The 22951-nt window shown below is 40.8% G+C and overlaps 1 protein-coding gene across 1 annotated transcript; it reads left to right on the top strand.

Annotated features, from left to right (window-relative positions):
• Positions 1-7414: 7414 nt before the first annotated feature.
• LOC110803357 (kinesin-like protein KIN-12E) lies at positions 7415-19520 on the top strand. Its single transcript, XM_022008868.2, has 22 exons — positions 7415-7913; positions 9041-9196; positions 9293-9376; positions 9697-9816; positions 10228-10341; positions 10539-10631; positions 11294-11383; positions 11499-11569; positions 11740-11814; positions 11917-12004; positions 12096-12154; positions 12650-12713; positions 12800-12865; positions 13235-13393; positions 13481-13585; positions 14170-14405; positions 14738-14807; positions 14894-14950; positions 15036-15086; positions 16771-16830; positions 16950-17029; positions 17303-19520. Exons 1-22 carry the CDS (start codon positions 7659-7661, stop codon positions 19413-19415), a joined length of 4266 nt encoding a protein of 1421 aa, XP_021864560.2. The 5' UTR covers positions 7415-7658; the 3' UTR covers positions 19416-19520.
• The last annotated feature ends 3431 nt before the right edge of the window (positions 19521-22951 follow it).

Below are 22951 nucleotides of genomic sequence, written 5' to 3'. Positions count from 1 at the left end.
GTATATATCTGCCAGTTTCATCATGAGTTTAGGGGCAGCGACCTCACTAGGGTTACTCAAGATGTCATACTCCACCGTTCTATTATATAGACTCAATGCATCCTCAAATGCTCGACCAGGACCAACAATACCAGCATGCCGTAGAAGCTTTGTCAGCGAACCAGAAGACTGCAAACGAGAAGCAAGAAAAGCATAATGACAAACATCACCTGCGGAATAGACACCAAGTCCTCCAAAGGAAAAAGTTAAGGTGGCAAGACGCCACTGCCAATCACCAAAGCCAGGCCCCGAAGCAGTAACAATACGCTCCAAGGAAGAACGAAGAGCCTCATCGAAAGTGCGCTGAGCCGCCTCAAAGATACCAGGAGGACAAGTACGCAAAGCAAAGTTTAGAAACTCATGTACATGCCCTAAGTAACAATAGCTCACACTGAGGATCATCAAGCTGAGCCACCTTATCCATAAGCCCAATGGTCTTGGTCACCCTCTGCATCACAAGCTCACCACTAAAAGCTGGATTGGAACTAGCGGGACCACCTAGCAACTTAACACCATGCAAAGGACGGGCAATATCAGGGGGAAAGACTCCCACAAGCCTGCTTCGAGGGTCCTCTGTAGGCCAGAAAACCTCGGTCTTCTCCACGTTAAGATGTAACCCGAGACAAGACCCGTCCTCCATAATCAACTGCAACACCTTCCCAACCACCAAGGTATCACCAATAATAGTGCCGTCATCCAAATACCATGCCTGAAGACATACATCAAAAGCGTCCCTGATTTTACAAACCAGGGGTTGTAAAACCAAAGAAAAGAGCAGAGGACCAAGGGGATCACCCTGCTGCACCCCCTGAGACGACCATAACGTGTGCTCTCCATAATACAATCTGGCTGGAGTAGAGTAGCAGAATTCAACCCACCGCGAAATGCCCGGACATCGAAGGCGAACTTCCCGTAACATGGCCGCACGATCAACTAAATTGAAGGCATTTTGAAAATCCACCAATAACATCGAAAGACCCACATCAGAACCCCGATCCTCAATCAATCGGTTCACAGAATGAAGAATTGCCTCACCACCCGCAGAAACCCCGACACCAAACTGTAGACCATCAAAATAACTTCCCAAAGACGGACCAATCATAACAGCACCAACCTTCGAAACCAGACGTCGCCAAACAGTACCCACAGCAATAGGACGAATACCACCACCGGGCTTGACAAGAGGGGTGAGGGGAGCACTAGCAACATACTCACCCAAACCCATAGGGCACTTTCCCGCTAAAAAGAGATTAACCACCGCAGAAATGGAGTCTACTAACTCATCCAAAACAGCCACAGCAGCACCACTCAAACAATCCATAAGGTGCTGAGCTCGCAAACCGTCCCTCCCACAAGATGTGCCACGAGGAAAACTCCTAATCCGGTCCAAAACAACAGCAGAAGTAGCCATGAGATGATGGGGATCAACATGAATATCAGGCAAGGATGGAGCTGGAGAAGAAGGGTGTTTGGACTGTAAATCCGCAAGAGTGGCCTCATTATAAGGCGCAACACCAGAAGAGGAAAGAACACGAACTGCAGCAGTGTAATGACCATCACAAATCTTCCTACGACACTGCTTGATATTACGCTCTGCCAACTCAAGATCGTCATCAACATCCATCAAAGCAGGGGATCCAGCTGCCAAAGCTTCCCGCAAAAGCAACATACTACCACCCGACTCACTCCAAGTACGAATAGCATTACCAATGCTCTCTTCCTGCCGTTGCCGCCTGACGGTAGAAGAACACTCCCGATTACTCCTCGGACTAAAGGTCCGAAGGATACACAGAGGCAACACGAGAAGACTAACCCAACAAGAGATGTCGTCAGGCTTGCAAATCACCTTATCAAGCGCGTCTTTCAATACCCAGGAAAAACCCAAACGACATTTAGGAGGGATGGATTTCACGGAGCAAAGACGTGTAGAAAGCAATCTGTCAAGAAGAGTGACGGAAAAACCACAATCAAGCTCTTGCACCGTAGTACCCACAAGACTAGGTACATAGGAATTGAGTTGCGGTTTAGAAAGACCATAGAGCACAAACCGAACAACACCATCCCCATTATCAGGCGGGGCCACAAAATTAGAACCTGCACCATGACGACATTTAGAACGGATAGCATGCGTCTTTAAACAATCCCCGCAAAGCCAAATCCCCATACGACCGAAGGTCAACTCAGCCTCAGTGAAAATAGCCAAGTCAGTGGTAAGAGAGTGTCGTGTTACTGCTTTAGCGGCATCATCACTACAATGACGATCACGAAGATGAGTGATCAAAGAGCTCCTAGTAAGCCCATTTCCCCCGCCATCTTGACACCCATTAAGACCCACAAATGGGCAATGAAACACCACAGTAGAAGGCATTAGAGTAGCCCGAGCACAACCAATCACTAAGTCAAAATAGCCAGGAAAAGCAGCAGCCAAAAATAACCACAACAAGAGGACAAAATAGGAGCAAGACAAAGCAACCACAACAAAATGAAAACCACAACAGCACCGTGGGATATGATGCTCCCACGAACCTGCAACCACACACCTACAAGTAGCAACGACGCCAACCCCAACAACCAGCAACGACGCCAATAACTACGAAAACTCCAGCCCGCGAACGAACCAGCAACGACCAACACCAACACCAGAAACACCAATATCGCTTGCAACTGCTGGTAATAAAACTGTTCACTAACTGCCTGAAACACGAACTCCCAAGTCGCCGGAGACCTTCTCGAAACTGAACCCACGAAATGGCCTGGAAACTGAACAAAACTGATCAATGATCACTGCCGTGAAAACTGCCGTGGAAACTGCCGTGAAAACTGATCACTGAAACCCCAATTCGCCGGTAACCTTCTCGGAACTGACCCCGACGATAAATGGCCTGGATACCGAACCTAAACTGCCGTGAAAACTGCCCAAAACTGCCGTCGTTTATTTGCAACTGCCGTCGATCCACCTCTAACCACCGCTGGAATTGTGCAGAAACCACCGCACAACCTTGCCTTCCCTAGCCGACCTGAAACCACCGCACCTGGACCCGCCGTAAGTACCGTCGCCGGCCCAAAAAGCAACAGCGATGCCGGAAACCTTGCTTGCCCTAGTCGCCCATAATATCGCCCATAATCGGCCCTTTTTTCAAAATTTATTATTATTATTATTATTATTATTATTATTATTATTATTATTATTATAAGGAAAACACCAAAACGTTACAAGCTTAACAAGCTACAAAGATCAAGGGAACTACAAGAAGTTGGAGGGGAGCCGAGATACAATCTGGGCCCCCACTCCTCTAGCTATGGCGAACCCGATCCTGCTGAAAATGTTGGCAGCTGCCCGCGCCCCAATGTCCTGAGCCTTAGAGTACGTCTGGACCCGCTTCAGCAAAGAAACAGCCCCTTTCTCTAATTCCCCAAAAGAAGAGAAGGAAAAAGGTAAGAAACCGTAACCCAAAGCCCTACAACACGCCGCATACTTATCCTGCTTCCGCTGCGCTACAACCGCCACAACCCGACCAGGAATGAAGCCTGACAACCCAGATTGCGTCATAGGGGAAGACCCAGTCAAGTCAACACACACATCAAGACCGCCATCCCATGAGTAAAGCAATATATCTCCAGGACGAAGAGCTCCATCACTCTCACTGGTCAGCCCAACATCAACCTCCTTGCGAGCAGAAATCCCTGACCGATAGCAAATATCCAAAAGGGTATCACGAACAACATTATGACGATGTTTGATACCCACAATCCCAGCACAAGACACGGCATGATCCCCATAAATGTCCCCGTCGAAAACCCGGGAGCAAGCAGAACACGGCGTCGAATCAGAGAACAACGGAATACCCAACCGATAGCAAAGAACCGAACGATAAGTCTTACCGTTCATAGTCTGGCCTAACCCCGAGATGGGGACTGCCCGCAACCAAGCCGAGGACTGATCCCCCTGCTGTGATTTCCATAGGGCAACAAGACGCGAAGATAAGGAATAGGCGGATTCCGCATCAGCAGTAACCTTCGTGAAATATATGTCTGCCAGTTTCTTCATGAGTGTGGGGGCAGCGATCTCACTAGGGCTACGCATAAGGTCGGTCTCCACGGTCCTATTGAATAGACCAAGGGCATCATCAAAGGTCGGTCCCGGACCATCAACACCTGAAAGCCGAAGAAGCGAATCCTGCAAACCAGAAGACTGCAAACGGGATGCAAGAAAAGCATAATGCCGAACATCACCAGCTGAATAAACACCCAATCCTCCATAAGAATAAGGCAAGGTGGCAAGGCGCCATTGCCAGTCACCGAACCCAGGTCCCGAAGCAGTCACGATGCGCTCTAAAGAAGCCCGCAGAGCCACATCAAAAGATAATTGGGCCGCTTCGAACAGATGAGGCGGACAAGTGCGCATAGCAAAGTAGAGTTTAGAAACTCCAGTACACGCACGAAGTAGCAATAACTCACACTGGGGATCATTAAGCTTGGCTACAGCATCCATCAACACAACAGTCTTCGACACACGCTGCGAAACCAACTCCTTACAAAAAGAGGAATCCGTACTGACTGGGCCACCAAGCAACTTAACACCAAGCGTAGGACGAGCAATATCCGCAGGAAAGACACCCTCTAGACGACTGCGAGGGTCCTCCGAAGGCCAGAAAACCTCCGTCTTCTCAACATTAACATGGAGACCTAAACGAGGACCCTCCTCCAAAATCAACTCCAAGACCTGTCCAACCACCAAAGTGTCACCAACGATAGTGCCATCGTCCAAGTACCAAGCCTGAAGAGATAGATCAAATGAGTCTCTGATTCGACACACCAATGGATGTAGAACCAGAGAAAAAAGCAAAGGGCCAAGAGGATCCCCTTGCTGCACACCCTGACAAGACCACAAGATATGCTCCCCATAATACAGCCGCGCTGGAGAAGAGTAGCAGAATTCAACCCAACGCGAAAGAGCAGGACAATGGAGCCGAACCTCACGCAACAAAGCCGATCGATCAACTAAATTGAAAGCATTCTGAAAATCCACCAATAACATAGATAGGCCAACATCGGCCCCACGAGCCTCAACCAACCGATTGACAGCATGGAGAATGGCCTCACCACCTGCTGGAACCCCAACTCCAAACTGCAGACCTCCAAAGTAGTTTCCTAAACGCGGACCAATCAAAGCAGCCCCGACCTTAGAAACAAGGCGCCTCCAAATAGTACCCACAGCAATAGGCCGAACACCCCCACCAGGCTTAACCAATGGCGTAAGAGGAGCACTAGCAATGTATCCTCCAAGCTCAGCGGGACACTTTCCAGCAAGAAAGAGATTAACTACCTGAGTGATAGCATCCACCAACTCATCAGAAACAGCTACAGCAGCACCACCCAAGCAATCCAAAAGGTGCTGAGCACGCAAGCCATCTCTACCGCACAAAGTACCACGCGGAAAGCCCATAATCTGCTCCAAAACAACAGCGGAGGAAGCAGAACGGTGATGATCAACAGGGATATCCGGTAAGGTAGGGACCGGAACGGAAGGGTGCTTTGCTTGTAAATCTGCAAGAGTAGCATCATCGTAAGGGGCAAGACCTGATGAAGAAAGAACCCTAACGGCAGCAGTGTAGTGACCGTCAGAAATCTTTCTCTTGCATTGCTTAATATTACGCTCCGCCAAATCATGGTCATCGTCAACATCCAATAGAGAGGGAGACACGCTAGCCAATGTGTCTATGACAAGTTGCTCAGAACCGCCAGGCACACCCCAAGAACGAATAGCAGAGGTGATACACTCCTCCTGTTGCCGCCGCCTAACACCGGAGGAACACTCACGATTACTTCGTGGAGAAAAAGTCTTGAGGACACAAAGAGGTAACACGAGCAACTGAACCCAACAAGCGATGTCATCTGGTCTGCAAATCACCTTATCAAGCGCCCCTTTCAAAACTCGCGAAAAACCCAAACGACATTTGGGAGGGATGGATTTCACAGAACGCAACCGCTTAGACCATATAGTGTCCAGAAGAGCAACATCAAAAGAAAAATATTGTTCTCGAGGCGCATCAGAAGTAGAGAGCTCGGAAGCAGGAGCTTGAGGTTTTTGAATACCGTAGAGAGTAAAACGAATAGTACCATCCCCAAAACGAATATTATTATTATTATTATTATTTATTATTAGTATTATTGTTATTAATAAGTTCCACTAAGTTCATATAAGTTTAGATAAGTTCAGGTCAAATAAGTTGAACAAAAGTTTAGGTCAAATAAATGGAATAACTCTAAAGAATGGTAGCCACTATAATTTATAATCAATCTTAACCCTTCAATTTCAAGGAGTAATCTTATCCATTCATTTAATTGACCAAAGAAAATTGATTTTTTGTTAAAAAAATTGTCACCAGGGACAAAAAAAACAATTATTAAATATTCAAATCCATATACTCCACAAAACACAACAATCAAACCGATAATACCAAACTAGAATAATGAAATATGAAGTATTAAAATTCAGATATTGTCATCTTTCTTGCACCCAAATCATCATAATATGTTTTTCACCCAAAAAATTTAAAAGCTACTCCCTCCGTCCCTTAATACTCGCACCGGTCAAACCGGTGCGGAGTTTAAGACATTTAAATTGACTTATTAATTTAATGAGTGTTAGTTGATAGTGGGGTATTTTTTTAATATAGTTAGTGGGAAATGAGTAAGAGTTGGAGAGTGTTGAGTGGGGGGTGTGGATTTTTAAATGATTTTTTGTAGGGAATAGGGGTGTAAAGTGGGGTTAGTAAGTAAGTGTGAGAAATAATATAATATTGATATAAATTTTCATTTATAGAAGCGGTGCAAGTATTAAGGGACGACCCGAAAAGAAAAGCGGTGCGAGTATTAAGGGACGAAGGGAGTATCATAATTTTGTGATAAATTACAAATTAATGATTTGATGATTATATGTCATAACTTATGAGGCGATGAATGTTGATAAAGTAAAAAAATATATTGAGAATTGATAATCATGGTGGACAACCATGAAATGAAGCATGATAATCCATTGTAGATAGTTTCTAAGAAATTATGAAAATTTTCCATGCAAATGGTCCTGGGTCCTTTACTTTTGCAAAAGACTTTTTTTCAATTAAATCAACAGTACTGATACTATAATAAATATTTACGATCTTGATCAAAAGATTTCAATGGCTACCAATTTATAACAACCCTTATAAAACTATTCACGTATCACGATTTATTATTGAACCGCTTGCATGCAAGATCTTTCATTCTTTTGACTTTTGTACCCATTGACTCATTGAATTGAGGCACTCAACATGTCAAAAATAGACTGAGGACATTAGTGTCATTCTCTACCTTTTAAAATGGCTCCATAAGACCATAACCATCCTCTCTCCCAATTCAAAAATTTCCAACTCCAATTTTCAAAATGAAAAAATCACAAAACTGACCGTTAGATTCAGATCCTCCATTTCCTTTTCCTTTCACATTTGTCTGCCATTTTTGCTTCCTTCAATTCCTTCCATTCTCTCTCCTCCCTCACTCACAAACCCTAATTTCTCATTTCTTCTTCTTCTTCTTCAAAGTAATAACACTGAAGTAAGTAAGTTAGCGTTACAGAGATGTTCAAACTGCCATTCTTCTCCAAGACACCGAGTTCAGTGAAGACTCGGGTCGGGTTCCATGACCCACCCGATTCAGCTCGGGCAACTCCGAGCATGGCTAAGTCAATGTCCCGCGACAACTTGTTGCAGTCCTCAACTGTTCGAAATTTCAACGACAGAGAAGAATTTCGCGATTCTGCTAATAATGCGTTAGCAGTTCGAAGCTTTGATTTGCCCGAGGATCCTTCTTTTTGGAAAGACCACAATGTTCAGGTTTGTATTTTTTGTTTCCGATTTTAATTGGAATTTAAGTGTGATTTTTTTGTTTCTTTAAAAGAATCTAGGGTTTTTGAATTTGCAGATTTGTTGAATGTTTGGAAGAATGTGATTAGTTATGATTAAATTAGGGTTTGAAGTTATGATGCTAAGTGAGCTCAGTAAAAGTGGAATTAAATGAGGTTGATAATGTAATTTAGTTTATTGTTAATGGTTGATGCTTTATCACTGATCATATCGAGCTCGGTCGCGATTTTTGTCAACAAATTCTTCCTCAAGCATGATTTTGAATAGACAATTTTTTAGATTCTGGTGAACTGTGAACTTTTGCTGTTTTGCATGATCGTTAGTTGAAGCATGTGCTATTATGACTTAGGGTTTAGATTCTGGAGTTTGTGATTAAGTGAGTTGATAAACTATAAGAGGATTGAATTCTTCAATCAAGTGTAGACTGTGAGGAGTTGCTCCCGCTATTGCTAATTGCTTTTAGTGTGGAACCTCTGTTGGGCTGGACCGAACTCTCCCCTCGTTATAAGCTTGCCCAGACCTATTTCACATTTAACGGAAACGGATTGATAAGATAAATAGGAAATAAAAAGGAGGCGGTTGAGGTATGTTCTTGTTCAAAGGGTAGCCTATAATCCTTTTGAAACTTAATAATGTTGAGATTTTTTTTATTCATCAAGTGGTGTTTCGTAATGGTGATTTGTTATTTTTAGAAGAACATCATTTAGACAAATATGTGGTCACTTTGTTCACTAGAACAAAAGTTTTAATCCCTTTAGGATCACTTCCAGTCTAGCTAACGTTGTACTTGAATATCAGCTCGCTCAAGCAGTTGCCTTCAGTCCCAAATTGAACTTTCTTGATTGTTTTGGTATTTTGTTGGGGAACTTCATTATTTTATTTATTTGTATGAACAAAAGATATCTGAATTCTTGATTTTCTTCTGCTTTCCTATGCTAAATATCTGGTTGTAGTGTTGTAATGATTAAACCTTGCTTCGTTTCGAAATATTACTTGGATAAAAATAGAGAAATTGAAGTATATATTCATGCCTAGTGTGTCGTCTCTTCTAAAATTGGATAACATTTTATTGTGGGTGTTACAACTTCAACAACTAGGTTATTATTAGACTTCGCCCTCTCAACACATCTGAGATATCACTGCAAGGCTCCAACAAGTGTGTTAGGCAAGAAAGTTCGCAGAGCATTACGTGGACTGGTCATCCTGAATCACGTTTCACCTTTGACGTTGTTGCAGATGAAAATGTTACACAGGTCTTGTTCCTCTTTCACAATGTATACTTTAATCACTTTCACTTTATCATCTAATATTTTATGTTACTGATGAATTCGATTCATCTGATTGAGCAGGAAAACCTTTTTAAAGTTGCTGGAGTGCCTATGGTTGAAAACTGTGTGGCAGGGTACAATAGCTGCATGTTTGCTTATGGTCAAGTAAGCAATTATGTCTGACTACGCCTAGTGTACTCGTTTTCTTTTTATACTATCCTGTATTATTCATGCATGTAAGTGCTCTAGCTTTATAATACCTTGGATGACCAGTTAAATCGCATTTCATAAAGTTATCACTTTGGGAGTTTGAAAAGAGTATTTGATGATCAATTTGAAGACTTTTGTTTGTAAAAAATAGTTGTACTCTTATGTGGTTCCATATTCTGGATTTGAGTTTCTATTCACTTACTGAGGTTATGGTTTATGTGCTGTTCTGGGTCTTTTTCCTTAAAGGTTCTTTAACTTTCTTGTCCTTTTAACAGACTGGAAGTGGGAAAACACACACAATGTTGGGAGATATTGAAGGTGGCACTCGACGAAGTAGTGTTGATTGTGGCATGACGCCTAGAGTGTTTGAGCACCTGTTTTCCAGGATACAAAAGGTATTCTCTTCTGAACAAAGGGTTGCGAGTAAATTGGACTTTTACTAGTTATTACTCCGTACGTATCATCCCTTTCGTAATAGATCAAACTGAAGTTTGACTCGCGGTGACTGAAACTATAAGGAACTTACTTTAGAGTCAGATATTGTAAAAATTCAATGTATCTGATCCAAATGATCGAGAGCTTACAACAAATTAAAATCAAGTGTTTATCATTGGGCTCAAACTTAGTCTGTTTAATGTTTGCTCGCACTTAGGTTTAGTGTACAGAGATGTGCATGCTGTCGTCACTCTTTAGATAGATCAGGCCTTGTAGTAGCTAAAGAAGCCAGATCACTCTTTATATTGTTTCTTTATTTGTTGTCAGTCAAATGTGATTAACTCATGAGCAATAATATTGTAATATCACAGGAAAAAGAGGCTCGAAGAGAAGAAAAGTTCCGGTTCACTTGTAAATGCTCATTCTTGGAGATCTACAATGAACTGATCCTTGATCTTTTAAACCCATCCTCTGTCAACTTACAGGTACTGATCATGAATAAATGCTCATTCTAGAGCCATAACGAGAATTGTAGCTCTGAGGTCATAATTTATTTCTCTTTGTTGAGCTTGTCAGTGTATATAGTCTCCAGGTTGATAATTCTCAGTGTATAGATCATCGTGTTTTATAGTCCAGTAGATGCTTTTCATAGATTAGAGATATGCTCCTTTCCGTTTTTCAGATTAGAGAAGATTTGAAGAAAGGCATTCATGTTGAAAATCTAACTGAGTTAGAGGTTACAAGTGCTCGAGAAGTTATGCAGCAACTTCTTCAGGTAACGATCCACCAAACTAAACTCATACTAGCAAAAGACCTGATTAGTTTATGCATGCATAACTAAGTTGCGTGATGAGAGATTATCTTTAGTTCTTCACTTGTTTGCAAAGCTCCATAACTTCCGCTCTTGGATGAACTAGACTACGCAAGTACGCAACTGAGCACTTTAGAGACTAAAACTTGTTGTCAGGTTTTGGCAAGAGAGCTTAGTTATTTAAGGAACTGATCTAAACTTTTGAATATTTGTTACCCTCTTAGTGTTTGCCTCTGGACTAGGAGCCTCTTGGATGAGAAGCAATAATAAACATCCAGTACTTAAATTTTGTGACAAGGTTTGCGTTTTTACTAGGAGCCTCTAGGATGAGTTACAATGCTAAACGACAAGTAGTAAAATTTGTGATAATTCTGCTGGCCATTTGTGATGACACTCATTGTATTTAAATATTAAAACTATTACTTGTATTTCATGTATGTTAGACTTGCCATCTTCAGAACTTCATAATGAACTAGTGCAGCGTAAAGATTATTGTAGTGGAATCAAATTTTACGGTCCATGAGGTGACCCATATCTTAGATTCTTAGTAGATGTTTCCAATGCTAAATTGTTTTTCATGAGTTCAACATAGAAGTGCCTAATGTAGGAATGCTGATGGTTGTCAGGGTGCTGCAAATAGAAAGGTGGCTTCCACCAACATGAACCGTGCAAGTAGTCGTTCCCACAGTGTATTTACCTGTGTTATTGAGAGTACTGTAAGTTTTTTCCTTTTAAGTTTCTAGGGTCTATTTTCTAAAAACAGCTCTTTTATGATGCAAATTTGTACACTTGCACAACTGAATTTGTTAATACTGGTGGTGAATATTGCAGTGGGAATCCCAAGGTGTAACACATCATCGTTTCGCTAGACTAAATCTTGTAGATTTAGCTGGCTCCGAAAGGTAAAATCATTAGTTGCTAATTGCTGCTAGTGCTAGACTTAAAGAACGAATCTATCTAAGTACATAAGAACGAAGAGAAAGAAAATAGAAAGAGTGCCTTTATTGTTCCAGCTTTCATATTGTACTTCTATCTTTTCAAGTCTTAGCCAAATAAGGAATTATCATTACAGGCAAAAGAGTTCTGGTGCAGAAGGCGACCGTCTTAAAGAAGCCACAAACATCAATAAGTCGCTGTCAACATTAGGGTTTGTTTTTCCTTCTTTCAATTACATGTTTGATGTTTCATAGCATTAGGTCACTGTAAAGAATTTCATCCATTTTTGTCCTTTATTTTAAAAATGTTTCAGACTTGTGATAATGAACCTCGTGGGCATATCCAATGGAAAATCTCATCATGTGCCATATCGAGATTCGAAATTAACTTTTTTGCTTCAGGTATTTGCTGTCACAATTTTTGTCTCTTAAGCTCCCAAGGAATTCTACTTGCTAGTCTGACTTGAGTTACACTTTGGATTTTTATTTCCAGGATTCACTTGGAGGGAATGCAAAAACCACTATAATTGCTAATATTAGTCCGTCCATTTGGTTAGTGATTCTGGCATCCCACTCCTACTTCTGTGATCTTTTCTTCTAATGTATCAGGAATCTCAACCCGATAAAGGGTTCAGTTTTAAGTCCTATACATGCTAGTGCGTTATCTAGTATTTTAGCTATTTCCTGTTTCCTTTTACCCGAGTTTCAAACTTTTGAAAGAGAGAGAAACGAGTTAAGGAAGTGTATTTATCAGGAGTGTTGCTTTTAGTTGGTGGATAGGAGCATACTCTGGATCGGAATTTGCGGGAGTACTACTTGATCATTTCTACCAAATTAAGCCTCAATTAGTATATCGTTTATGTAAAAAGATCTCTTCAGATAACTTACATTAATCTCTATTACAAATCCTTTGTGTACTTTGGTGTTCCAAATCATCCACTTATTTTTGTTCAATCTCTATGGTATTTCAGCCGCCTTCATATAGAGTGGTTGATTTTTCTATACTTTATACTGCTTTCTTTTATATAACTTTTTGACTTTTTCCAGCTGCTCAGTGGAGACTCTAAGCACCCTAAAGTTCGCTCAGCGTGCAAAATTTTTAAAGAACAATGTATGTTGTGAAGAAATTTGGTTCTCCTTTGCATAATCTTCATGTTCAGTAATTGCATATTTACATGTGTTTGTTCAACCTTTCAGGCCATTGTCAATGAAGATGCTTCTGGGGATGTCCTTGCAATGAGAATGCAAATTCAGCAACTGAAGGTATTTTGTTTATATCTACTATATGGCACAGAGTTGTACAACAACAACATAGCCTTAGTCCAAAATTTACAATGACAAAGAGTTTTACAGAAAAGGAAAAAAGACTTTATGAGAAAAATGGACAGAGATCATATAAGTAGTGCAATGTCCTATCAACAAAAAATTTTCACTTGGATTTGTTCCATTGCTATTTTTTTTATTAATAAGTATCTTAATTCGTAATAATACTGTCAGGCTGTTGTTGGAGTAGTACTGTGCGATTACACATAAGAGAAAAAACAAATAAATTTGTGTACTGTTTAAAGAATGGCCCTGTAAGTTGAGTGCGCTTGTCCGTAGTTCCGTACTCATCTGATTTTAATGGTGCAGAAAGAAGTGTCTCATCTGCGTAGTTTACACGACGGAGGAGCTGGAAATCAGGATAGTGATGCCATGACATTGGGTTTGCTAGGATCCCCTGGAGCTTTTAAGTGGGAAGGGCTTAATAGTACATTGAGTCCCCTGGCCTCTAATAAAAGGCCGTCCCAGGTTTGTGTTTTTGTTGATTGAACATGTTGTACACAACTACACATATTTGCTACAAGTTTTCTCTTAACAAGTTCCATTTTTCTTCAGAAAAAAGAAGTCGAGGTTGCTCTTGTTGGGGCATTTAGGAGAGAAAAGGACAAAGACATGGCATTGCAAGCACTTACTGCTGAAAATCAGGCAGCTATGCAGCTGGTATGTTATGAAAGAAGCTGTTCAAAAATCCATCTTGCCAGTCCCTCTTGGGGGTGTTGTATACTACCATGCCATGTCATTATTCAGATTTTTCTAACAAGGCCGTTGCTGGAGCAGGGAGGGGGAGGGCCTATCCTTAGAATTACACAGAAGCTAATCCCTATACCCCCTTAACCCAACAGGCACATTAATCAAAAAGTAAAGGACCATATAGTGAGACATTTGATATATCCCTCTGATATCCTAAGATCTAAGTACAAATGAGTTCCATTGCGGACTTTTATGTTTGTGGAAAATAAACACTGTTAATTGAGTATACCGTGCTAGCATGCTATCCGTTATGTCTGCTGCCTGACAATCAAGTGGTTGGATCCTCCGTCTCTCCGTCTCTCTAAGCTCCCATTTGCAATTTTGTAGCAACTTTTTTTTCTTGATTAGCCACTACTACATCCAAGTGCTTTAAATATCCGGCATAATCTTGTGATATGAAATTTCTTTTGTTTTCACAAAAGTTTGATGTAACTTGCTGGTTGTCATGATGGTACTTAATGGGTGAGTTTTGCTTGATCTTTTATGCTGATTAGGCAAAACAAAGGCAAGATGAAATACAAGGCCTGAAAATGAGGCTTGGATTCAGAGAAGCAGGTATAAAGAGGTTAGAAGCTGTTGCCTCCGGAAAGATCTCTGCAGAGACCCACTTGTTGAAGGAAAAAGAGGAACACTTGAAAGAGATAGAGGTCTTGCGTGCTCAAGTTAACAAGAATCAGGAGGTGGCAAGATTTGCTATGGAAAATCTGCGTTTGAAAGAAGAAATTAGAAGGTATGTACATCCTGCCACCATGTACTTGTGATGTCGTCAAGTGCTACAAATTTATCGCTACTTCTCTGAAACTATGCATATTGTGTCCATTTTTGTTTTAGTCACCGACTCACCAGACAGCTATAATGAATTGAGAAGATACTAAACTTTGTAATGTAATTTAAGTGGTGGCCTATGAAGAGTATTAAGTCATAAAAGAGATCCACGTGGGTTTCCAGCTTCTTTAGTACTCCAGTATTTCCAACTTCCAACAATGATAATTGCAATCCTGTTTGTATGTTCCAGGAAATCACTGTATGTATTTCTGCTAATATGTATGTTTGCATTGACAGATTACAGTCTTTCTGCGAGGAAGGTGAAAGAGAGCGAATGAACGAACAGATAAACACATTGCAGTACAAGGTTTCTAATTGATCACTTTCATTTATGCACTCAGCAGCTTGTAAATGGCCAGCAGGCTTGACCACAGTTTTCTAAACAATGTGCAGTTACTTGAAGCACTTGACTGGAAGCTTATGCATGAATCAGAACCATCAAATGCTCAGGTGCCTGAATGACTTACATTAACATTTTTGTTGTTATGTTCAGCGTACTTCCTCGTCACTTACAAACTGTGTTCATGTTATACAGAAAAAGAGTCCTTGCTTGCTGACAGATCTGGACCAGCTCAACTTTAACAAGGTAGGATGTCATACTCATGTGATCTGTTCCAGTAGGCAACCTGTAATTAATACCGGTTTGTGCCTTGATTCATCTCATGTCCAATATTGGAGTTATGTGCATAGTGATAATTTGAAAGAGATTGATAAACGATAAGAATGTTATTATACCTGGATATTTCTGCATATAATTAGGGAGCAAATATTGAGTTTTTTTGTATAAAGACATTCAATATCAAATTGGAGTGGTAAAATCCTTGAGCATTCGTCCCTTTTGGTAGTAATATTTAACCCAACATCCTAGAAAAAATGCTTCAGCAAACTAACCTTTGAAATGTTAAGACTTAAGAGTATCTTGTAAAGCTGTAATCATAGGCTTCATAGCGCTGTAGCATTATTTTGCTTCTCAGCATTTTTAATTCTGTGTCCATCATTTACAGTGTTCAGTTTCTTAACAGTAGTTTTCTGCAATGACATTATTCTGAGTATAGCTCATCATTATCATTATCATTACCCCATGCTTCAAAGAGGCTCCCGCAAGAAGCGGGGTAAGGGGGGGTCGAGTGTACGCAACCTTACCTGCAATTGCAGAGAGGTTGTTTCCAATTGACCCAAAAGAGATAACGGGACGACCATCCAGTGTATAAAAAAGCGCAAAGCGCACTAAAGCGATATGAGTCCTAGAGCTTAAGCGCAAAGCGCAAGCGCAAGGCGCGCGCTCCATCGAAGTGAAGCGCACTTTTTAAGAATTAAAGGTTTTTTACTCTTATGCATATATATCTTACTAAAATAACCACAAAAATATATAACCATCAGGTTTGCTCCCAAAAATATATTACTCTTTACTTTAACAAAAATAAAGCATACTCCCTCCGTATTTATTTAAGAGATACACTTGACCGGGCACGGGTATTAAGAAGAATAATTGAATGAAATAAAATAATAAAGCAAGTGGGGTTGGATAGATATTTTAATAATTAAACAAGTGGGGACCATGTCATTTTGGTGGGTGGGAGGTGGGATAGGTAAATTAGATGTATTATTTAATTAGATGGTGGGGTTGATAAGTTACTAAAAATGGCAAGTGTATCTCTTAAATAAATACGGCCGGAAAAGGCAAGTGTGTCCTTAAATAAATACGGAGCGAGTATAACATAGTGTTTATCCAGAAGCTAGAGTTGGCTGCTGTGACTGCTGTCTTCTTCTTTTCTTCTTTTTCCTTTTCTTTTGGACTCTTGGTCTACTTTATACTGTTAAGGATTAATATGGAGTGGTCCAAAGCACAATAACAACATATAAAAAAGCTTTCAACGTAAAGTAATAAAAAAAATAAAAGAATTTCAATGAAGCGCCAAAAGCGGGCCTTTTGCGCTTCGCGCGCTTCGGCGAGCTTAATCACAAGAGCTTCGCTCAGACCTAATTAAGCATTTTTCCCTAGAGCGTCGAGCTTCAGGGCTTAAGCGCGCTTTTTTAAACACTGCGACCATCTTCTACTTCATGGAAAGGAAGCGAAGAGGTTTTTAGAGCCATTTTGATTTCGTCCATACCGAGTATAGCTATGGCATATTAACCTATAATAGTAGAATTTTGGATATTATCATAAACAAATGTAAAAGAGATTAACAATGTATGTACGGTTGATAATTCTAAATTTTTAACTATATTTATTTTTGAATTTCATCTCTCTTGTGGATCTGTTGATTCAGGAATCTGCTTCATCCTGGCAATCGATAATCAAAGAAGAGAATGAATTTCTTCGAATGCAGGTCACTGAAACTCCTTTTCGATAAACTTTAACTGTCGTTTGATGCAGATTTTCTTTGACTTCTGTGTTCTTAAAGTTTTGTGCTTCTTCGTTAACTGATGGTCGTCAATATTTCCACAGGCCATTCAAAACCAGGCAGAAATAGATTCTCTCCGGAAGAAACTTGAGTCTTATGTGGAGGCGAAAGAGAAAACGGAAAGGTGGTTGTCCTCATAAACTACTTTGGTCTTTGTAATATTACTTACCAGAAGATTCTAATTCATTGATAGTTTGATACCCAATAATCATTGACTTAAAGAAACTTAACGAGGAATGAACTAAGCCCAAGAAATTATATTTCCTTCTGGTATTTGCAAGTGTGGAAAATGTCGTACGTTCTAGAATTCTGATGAATGCATTTTACAGAATTCAGTTCTGTTTTATAATCTTGTGACCCCGATCAGACAGGCTGACCAGAGTTTCGTTTCTTGCAGACACATCAAGGATCTGGAGGCAGAGTTGGAGGAAATTAGATCTGCCAAAGATACAAAAGAAGAAAGCGAGAAACTGCAAATTGACGCTCCTTTGACTATGACAAATGATATTAACAACAGTGACCAGCTGGAGCTCAAAGCTATGGTTGATGTCATTGGAGCAGCAAGTCAAAGAGAAGCTGAAGCACATGAAATGGCAATTACACTAGCAAAGGAGAATGATGAATTAAGAGCTAAGATCAAGGTTCTTCTCGAGGACAATAGTAAGTTGATAGATTTGTATGAAAGGGCAGCTGCAGAGACCAGTAAAGCCAATAATTTAGATGATCAATGTGATGCCAATGAAGACCAAGATACTGGATCTGGTGCTAGTCCTAAACTTGCGGAAATGCATGATGAAAATGAGAAACTGATGAGTTTGTATGAGAAAGCAATGCAAGAGAGAGATGAGTTTAAAAGAATGCTTTTATCTGCCGTGAACAACAATAGTGCAGAGAGAGGAGATTTCGAGTGCCCGGAAAAGATTGCTGAGGTTGGAGGAGAATGTTATTCTGAGAGTAGCACCAGCATGGAGTTAGACCAGCAAATTTTATCTGCTGAAACAGTAGTCTTAGAAGAAGGTGATCCGTCCAAATGGAACAAGCAGAATACCTCTGGCCAGTGCCCACCAACTCCACTTACAGACAAAGTTCAGATGGGCTTGGAGTCCGATGAATTCCTTGGTAAACCAAGTTCAACCATTAAGAAGAACCCTTTTGAAGCAAGTGTTCAGGATCAATATGAGAGCTTGGAAAATCCTCTTGTGTGCATTACAAGTATGGTGGTTGAGGAAAAGAGCGCTTTTGAGTTTAGAAGCGAGGGTAATTCCTTCCAATGTCCTGGTGATTCTCAGGATGATATAGATAGAATAGTTGTTACTAAGGATGTCAGAACTCATTCTGAGACAGTGACGGAAGAGGAACTTGTTCTCGTGAGGAAGGAGCTGGAAAAAGCCCGTGAAAGGCTTTCATGTTCTACCCACACTGTCAGTGAGTTTGGGACAATTGAGAAAACAATACTTCTAGTGGATGCAGTCTCTAGGGAGATTGAAGCGGTAAAGGATATCATGCAGTTTGAGCAACAGAAGATTGAGTCCCTTAAACCTCTCGGATCAGAAAGAAGTGCCCTTGTGTTTCAAAAGCTTGCAGCACTTAAAGTTTCTCTATCAAATATCACTTCATCTATTGCTTACTTTGAACAGCGAGAAGATAGAGCAAAGGCAAGGGTGAATGCCTCAATGTCATCCTTGGACCAACATAAGGCAGATCTAGCCTGTCTTCAGGGTCAGAGTGATGAAATCAACGCGAAAAGAAGAGAGATCAAAGAAACTGAAGTGGAAATAAGGAACAACCTGTGGTGCCTAAAATCCAAACTTGAGGAAGAAAATAAAAGACAAGAAACTCAAAGGGTTCTCCTTGCCATTGATAACATTGAGAGAACTGAAGCTCCAGCTCTGATCTGCAGCAAGGCAACTGAATTGCTCAAATCTGAAGAAGAGAAAACAAAACTGCATAAAGAGATCAAGCAATCCCAGGAGAATCTTGGTGTCATCAAGAAGCAAGTTGAGGATTTGAACAGGAAAGCCCAAAAACTTGATAATCAAATACGGATTAAAAATTTGGAGATGCAAGAGTCTGCAAAATTGGTGCAGGAAATGGAACTTGCCCTTGGAAATGTCAGTAATGAAAAGGATATTCTTATGGAGATGAAAGAGAATGGGAAGCCCGAGATTGATGACAAGATAGTTGAATACCAGCAGTGTATCTTTGAAGATTATTTCAGGGAAGAAGAGCTTATGATACTTGAAGAAGATATGCACGTGTTGTCAATAAAATTAGCAATATTTGAAAGCGAAAGAGCAGTTGCGGTAAAGAGAGCATCCCAACTATTGTCTGGACAGCAATACCAAAGAGGCCTTCCATCAGAAAAATTGCAACAAGAGCTTGAAGATGTTCAGAAATCAATTTTAGAAGCCAATAAATTACTCTCAGCAGAAAAGTCAAGTGACAGTCAAGTTGTTTTGTCTGCCAGTCTCCATAGAATTCATGGACTTGAAAATACTGAAACAGATTAGATTTTAATTTACCATGCTTGCTGTCCTGTACGATAGATATTGTACTGAAACTTGCATTACAGAAAGTAAATGACGAATATCCAGTGTTACGAGTGTATTGATCAATGTTAAGCTACTTTTATCCTCCCACCCTTGTTATATTAATTTAACAAACTTGTTTTATTTTTAAGGAAATAATACTTAGAATATTATTTAGGAATATAGTTGGTTTCCTAGTACGACATTTACTAGCTCCAACAGTAGCATTGGCCCGCACTCCTCCACGACCACGGCCTCCGGCGGCGGTCTTCGTTCCCTGGCCAGTGTTCTCCGACTGCCCACCTTCTGGATAACCCACAAGCTCATAGCAATTGGCCATGTCGTGCCCATGTTTCTTGCAATGCGAACACGCAAATAGAGACCAACAACCCGATGCTTCGTGTCCGGGTTTCTTACAATGGCTACACACCAACCCCCTGTCACCTCGGCCACGGCCTCGGCTAGGTCCCGCTGCAGCCCGGAATGTGAAACCCACGACGTCAGTCGGCTTGTCCTCCGGGATAGCTTTGGCAAGTCTGACTCTTTCATCTTGTACTACTAGTTGATAGGCTCGATCAAGAGAGGGCAAAGGGGTCATTGACAGAATATTGGTACGCAAGGGAGCATAAAATTCTGAATATAGTCCCATCAAGAACTCATGTAGTTTTGATTGTTAACGGCGAGTCTCATGTGTACTTCCGGCAGTACAAGCAGAACAACAAGAACAAGAAATAATAGGCTCATGATTGTCCAGTTCTTCCCATAAAGTGTGTAACTTGCCATAATACGTAGAAACAGACATATGTTTGGTTTGTTCACACTTAGCAATAGATGATTTCAATTGTTGTATTCTAGGGCCATTAGTTTGTGCAAATCGTTTCTTAAGATGATCCCACAAACGCTTAATTTTGAGAGATTAGATTTTACCTCGGGGCCGATGGTGTTTGTGATCTATGAAACGAGCATTCATTGATAGCCGTCCACTCTGACTGAGTACATGGTGGTGTAGGTACGTTGATAGTACCGTTCAAAAACTCAAATTTGCTTCTTGTTGCTTCAAGAGCAGTTTGTACATCCATAGCCCAATCATCGTAATTATGAAGTCGGGTAGGGATACTAAATCACCCGGTCTGTCTTGTGGTCCGAGAAAAAAAGGTGAATCGGGTTTGATTCTTTTTGGTGGTTGAGGCGGTGGTGTAACATCATCGTCTGCCATGTTGTTGTTTTTTTATTTATTTTTTATTTTTTGTTTTAATACTAACCTTGCTCCGATACTGTTTGGGCCCATATACATGGTCAGCCCAACTCGATGCGAAAAGACGAAAATTTCCTTGAGTCATTGGAATCAAGGAGGACATCTATTCATTAGAAGTAGACGTAATTATAGAATTACCCCCGTAATCTAGTTTAATCTAATATACACATATAAAGGAGGCATATTTGCCGAACTATTAGAGCGCCACCTAGGATTACTAATGGTTTCGGCCAATGAAAAATAAGATTTTTAATTTATTTTTGAATTAAAAAAATCGAGTGCCACGTAGATAATTAATTAGGTGCCACGTAGATATTTAAATTAATTAATTAATTACTAATATATACAATTCCATCCAAAATCAAACGCTCTAATAATTAAAAAAATAAATCTAAAATAAAATTCATCCAAAATCAAACGCTCTAATAATTAAAAAAATAAATCTAAAATAAAATTCATCCAAAATCAAACACTAATCTAAAATAAAATTCAATCCAAAATCAAACATTAATCCAATATTAGAGCGCCACGTAGGAAATCTAATGATTTTAGCCAATGAAAAATAAGACTTCAAAATTATTTTGAATTAAAAAGTCGAATGCCACATAGATAAATAATTAGGTGCCACGTAAATATTTTTATTAAATAATTATTAATATTTCTTATATACAATTTCATCCAAAATTAAATACTATAATAATTAAAAAATAAATCTAAAAAAAAATTCAATCCAAAATAAAAATATCAATTTAATCTAATATATAAAATATAGTAGTTGATATATGTAGGAGTTTTATTTAACGTAACAATTTAATAGAAACCGTGCATCGCACGGGCTAAAGTCTAGTCATATAAATATTATGCTGTAATCATTTAAAGGGTTATTTGATCATTACCTAAAAAGGCAAATCATTTATTCTCTCTATCTCTCTCTCTAGTCCTTCTCACTTAACAATCAGTTATCCAATTTAAGTATTGTACGAAGATCCCTCTGACATATCCAGGGACCGCCTAACAGTAATACAGGTGGTCGACTAAAAGGAGATAACAGTCAAACACGTCATCGATTAAGCTAATCCACAAAATATAGAAACAGTTTGGCGCCGTCTGTGGGGAACGCTAAACAAAAAGCTATGGTGAATACCCGACGTGCTCGACGACCGTCACCTTTTCGACATCCCTCACCTACCCAATCACCCTCTCAAGGAAGGTCCTCGGCATCCAGACATGTTGACGACGAGCTACGTCGAGGTCCAGTGTTGTCTTCTCGACATGAACACATGCTCGAGTCGATCCATGCCAGCGACCCGCAACCTCATGGAGAAGTCGAGGGACCTCCACCCGTCACACAAGAATACCTAAGGAGATTGGCTGAGCATTTCAACGACACCTTGGAGCGTAGCCTCAGGGCCGCTGTGTTGAACCTCCGGGAAGGTAATGAAGGCCCATCTCAACCTAGAGGGCACCCTCGGTCGCATATGGATCCCCTAGCCCAACGGGAGACAAGATCACGTCCCCAACCCCTCATAAGCACACTCTCTACGAGAGGCCCTCCTCGGCCCGAAAGAGAACATGAACCACCAATGGGTCCTCCTCGACACACAAGAAGACACCAGACATCGAGAAGTCTCCCCCCGCCACCCTAAAGGCGTGGCCGAGACGATGCTCGAAATGTGATTGTCCGACGACTCAGGAGAGGCGAGCTCGACGCCTGGGAAATCTTCAACTCTCGAAGGGGAGATGAGAGATATGAGGAAACCGGGAGGGTCTCTGTTACCTCTCAACATGAAAGTTCGAGAAGGTCCCTTAGCCGACCTCAACACTCCCTCACCCCAGTAGGTCCTCCACGATCTCGACAGGGATCCTCTCGGGAACAGGATCAATAAGAGAACTCAATCTTATCTAGGAGAAGGGGGGATGGACACACTCGAATAGAGAGGGAACCTCCTTGGAATGTGAGATGGGAACCAACCCCCCCTCGAGACGATGGTGCAGCTTGGCAACCTCAGTTTCCTAAGTCCTTTTAGCAAACAGATCATTGAAGCACCAATCCCGGACAAAGTCAAGGTGCCTTCCATCGACCCATATGACGGGACCTCTGACCCAAAGGATCACATGGATGCCTACAAGGCTCGAATGACTGTTCAAACGGGAGATGAGGCAGCATGGTGTAGGTTCTTCCCTGCCACTCTCAAAGGGATATATGGCTCTCTCATGGTTCTCCGAGCTATCGGCCGGTGTCATCACAAGATTCTCAGCGCTC

This window comes from Spinacia oleracea, chromosome 5, assembly GCF_020520425.1.
Source record: "Spinacia oleracea cultivar Varoflay chromosome 5, BTI_SOV_V1, whole genome shotgun sequence".
Taxonomy (NCBI): domain Eukaryota; kingdom Viridiplantae; phylum Streptophyta; class Magnoliopsida; order Caryophyllales; family Amaranthaceae; genus Spinacia; species Spinacia oleracea.
This window is presented reverse-complemented; position numbering and strand designations above follow the sequence as displayed.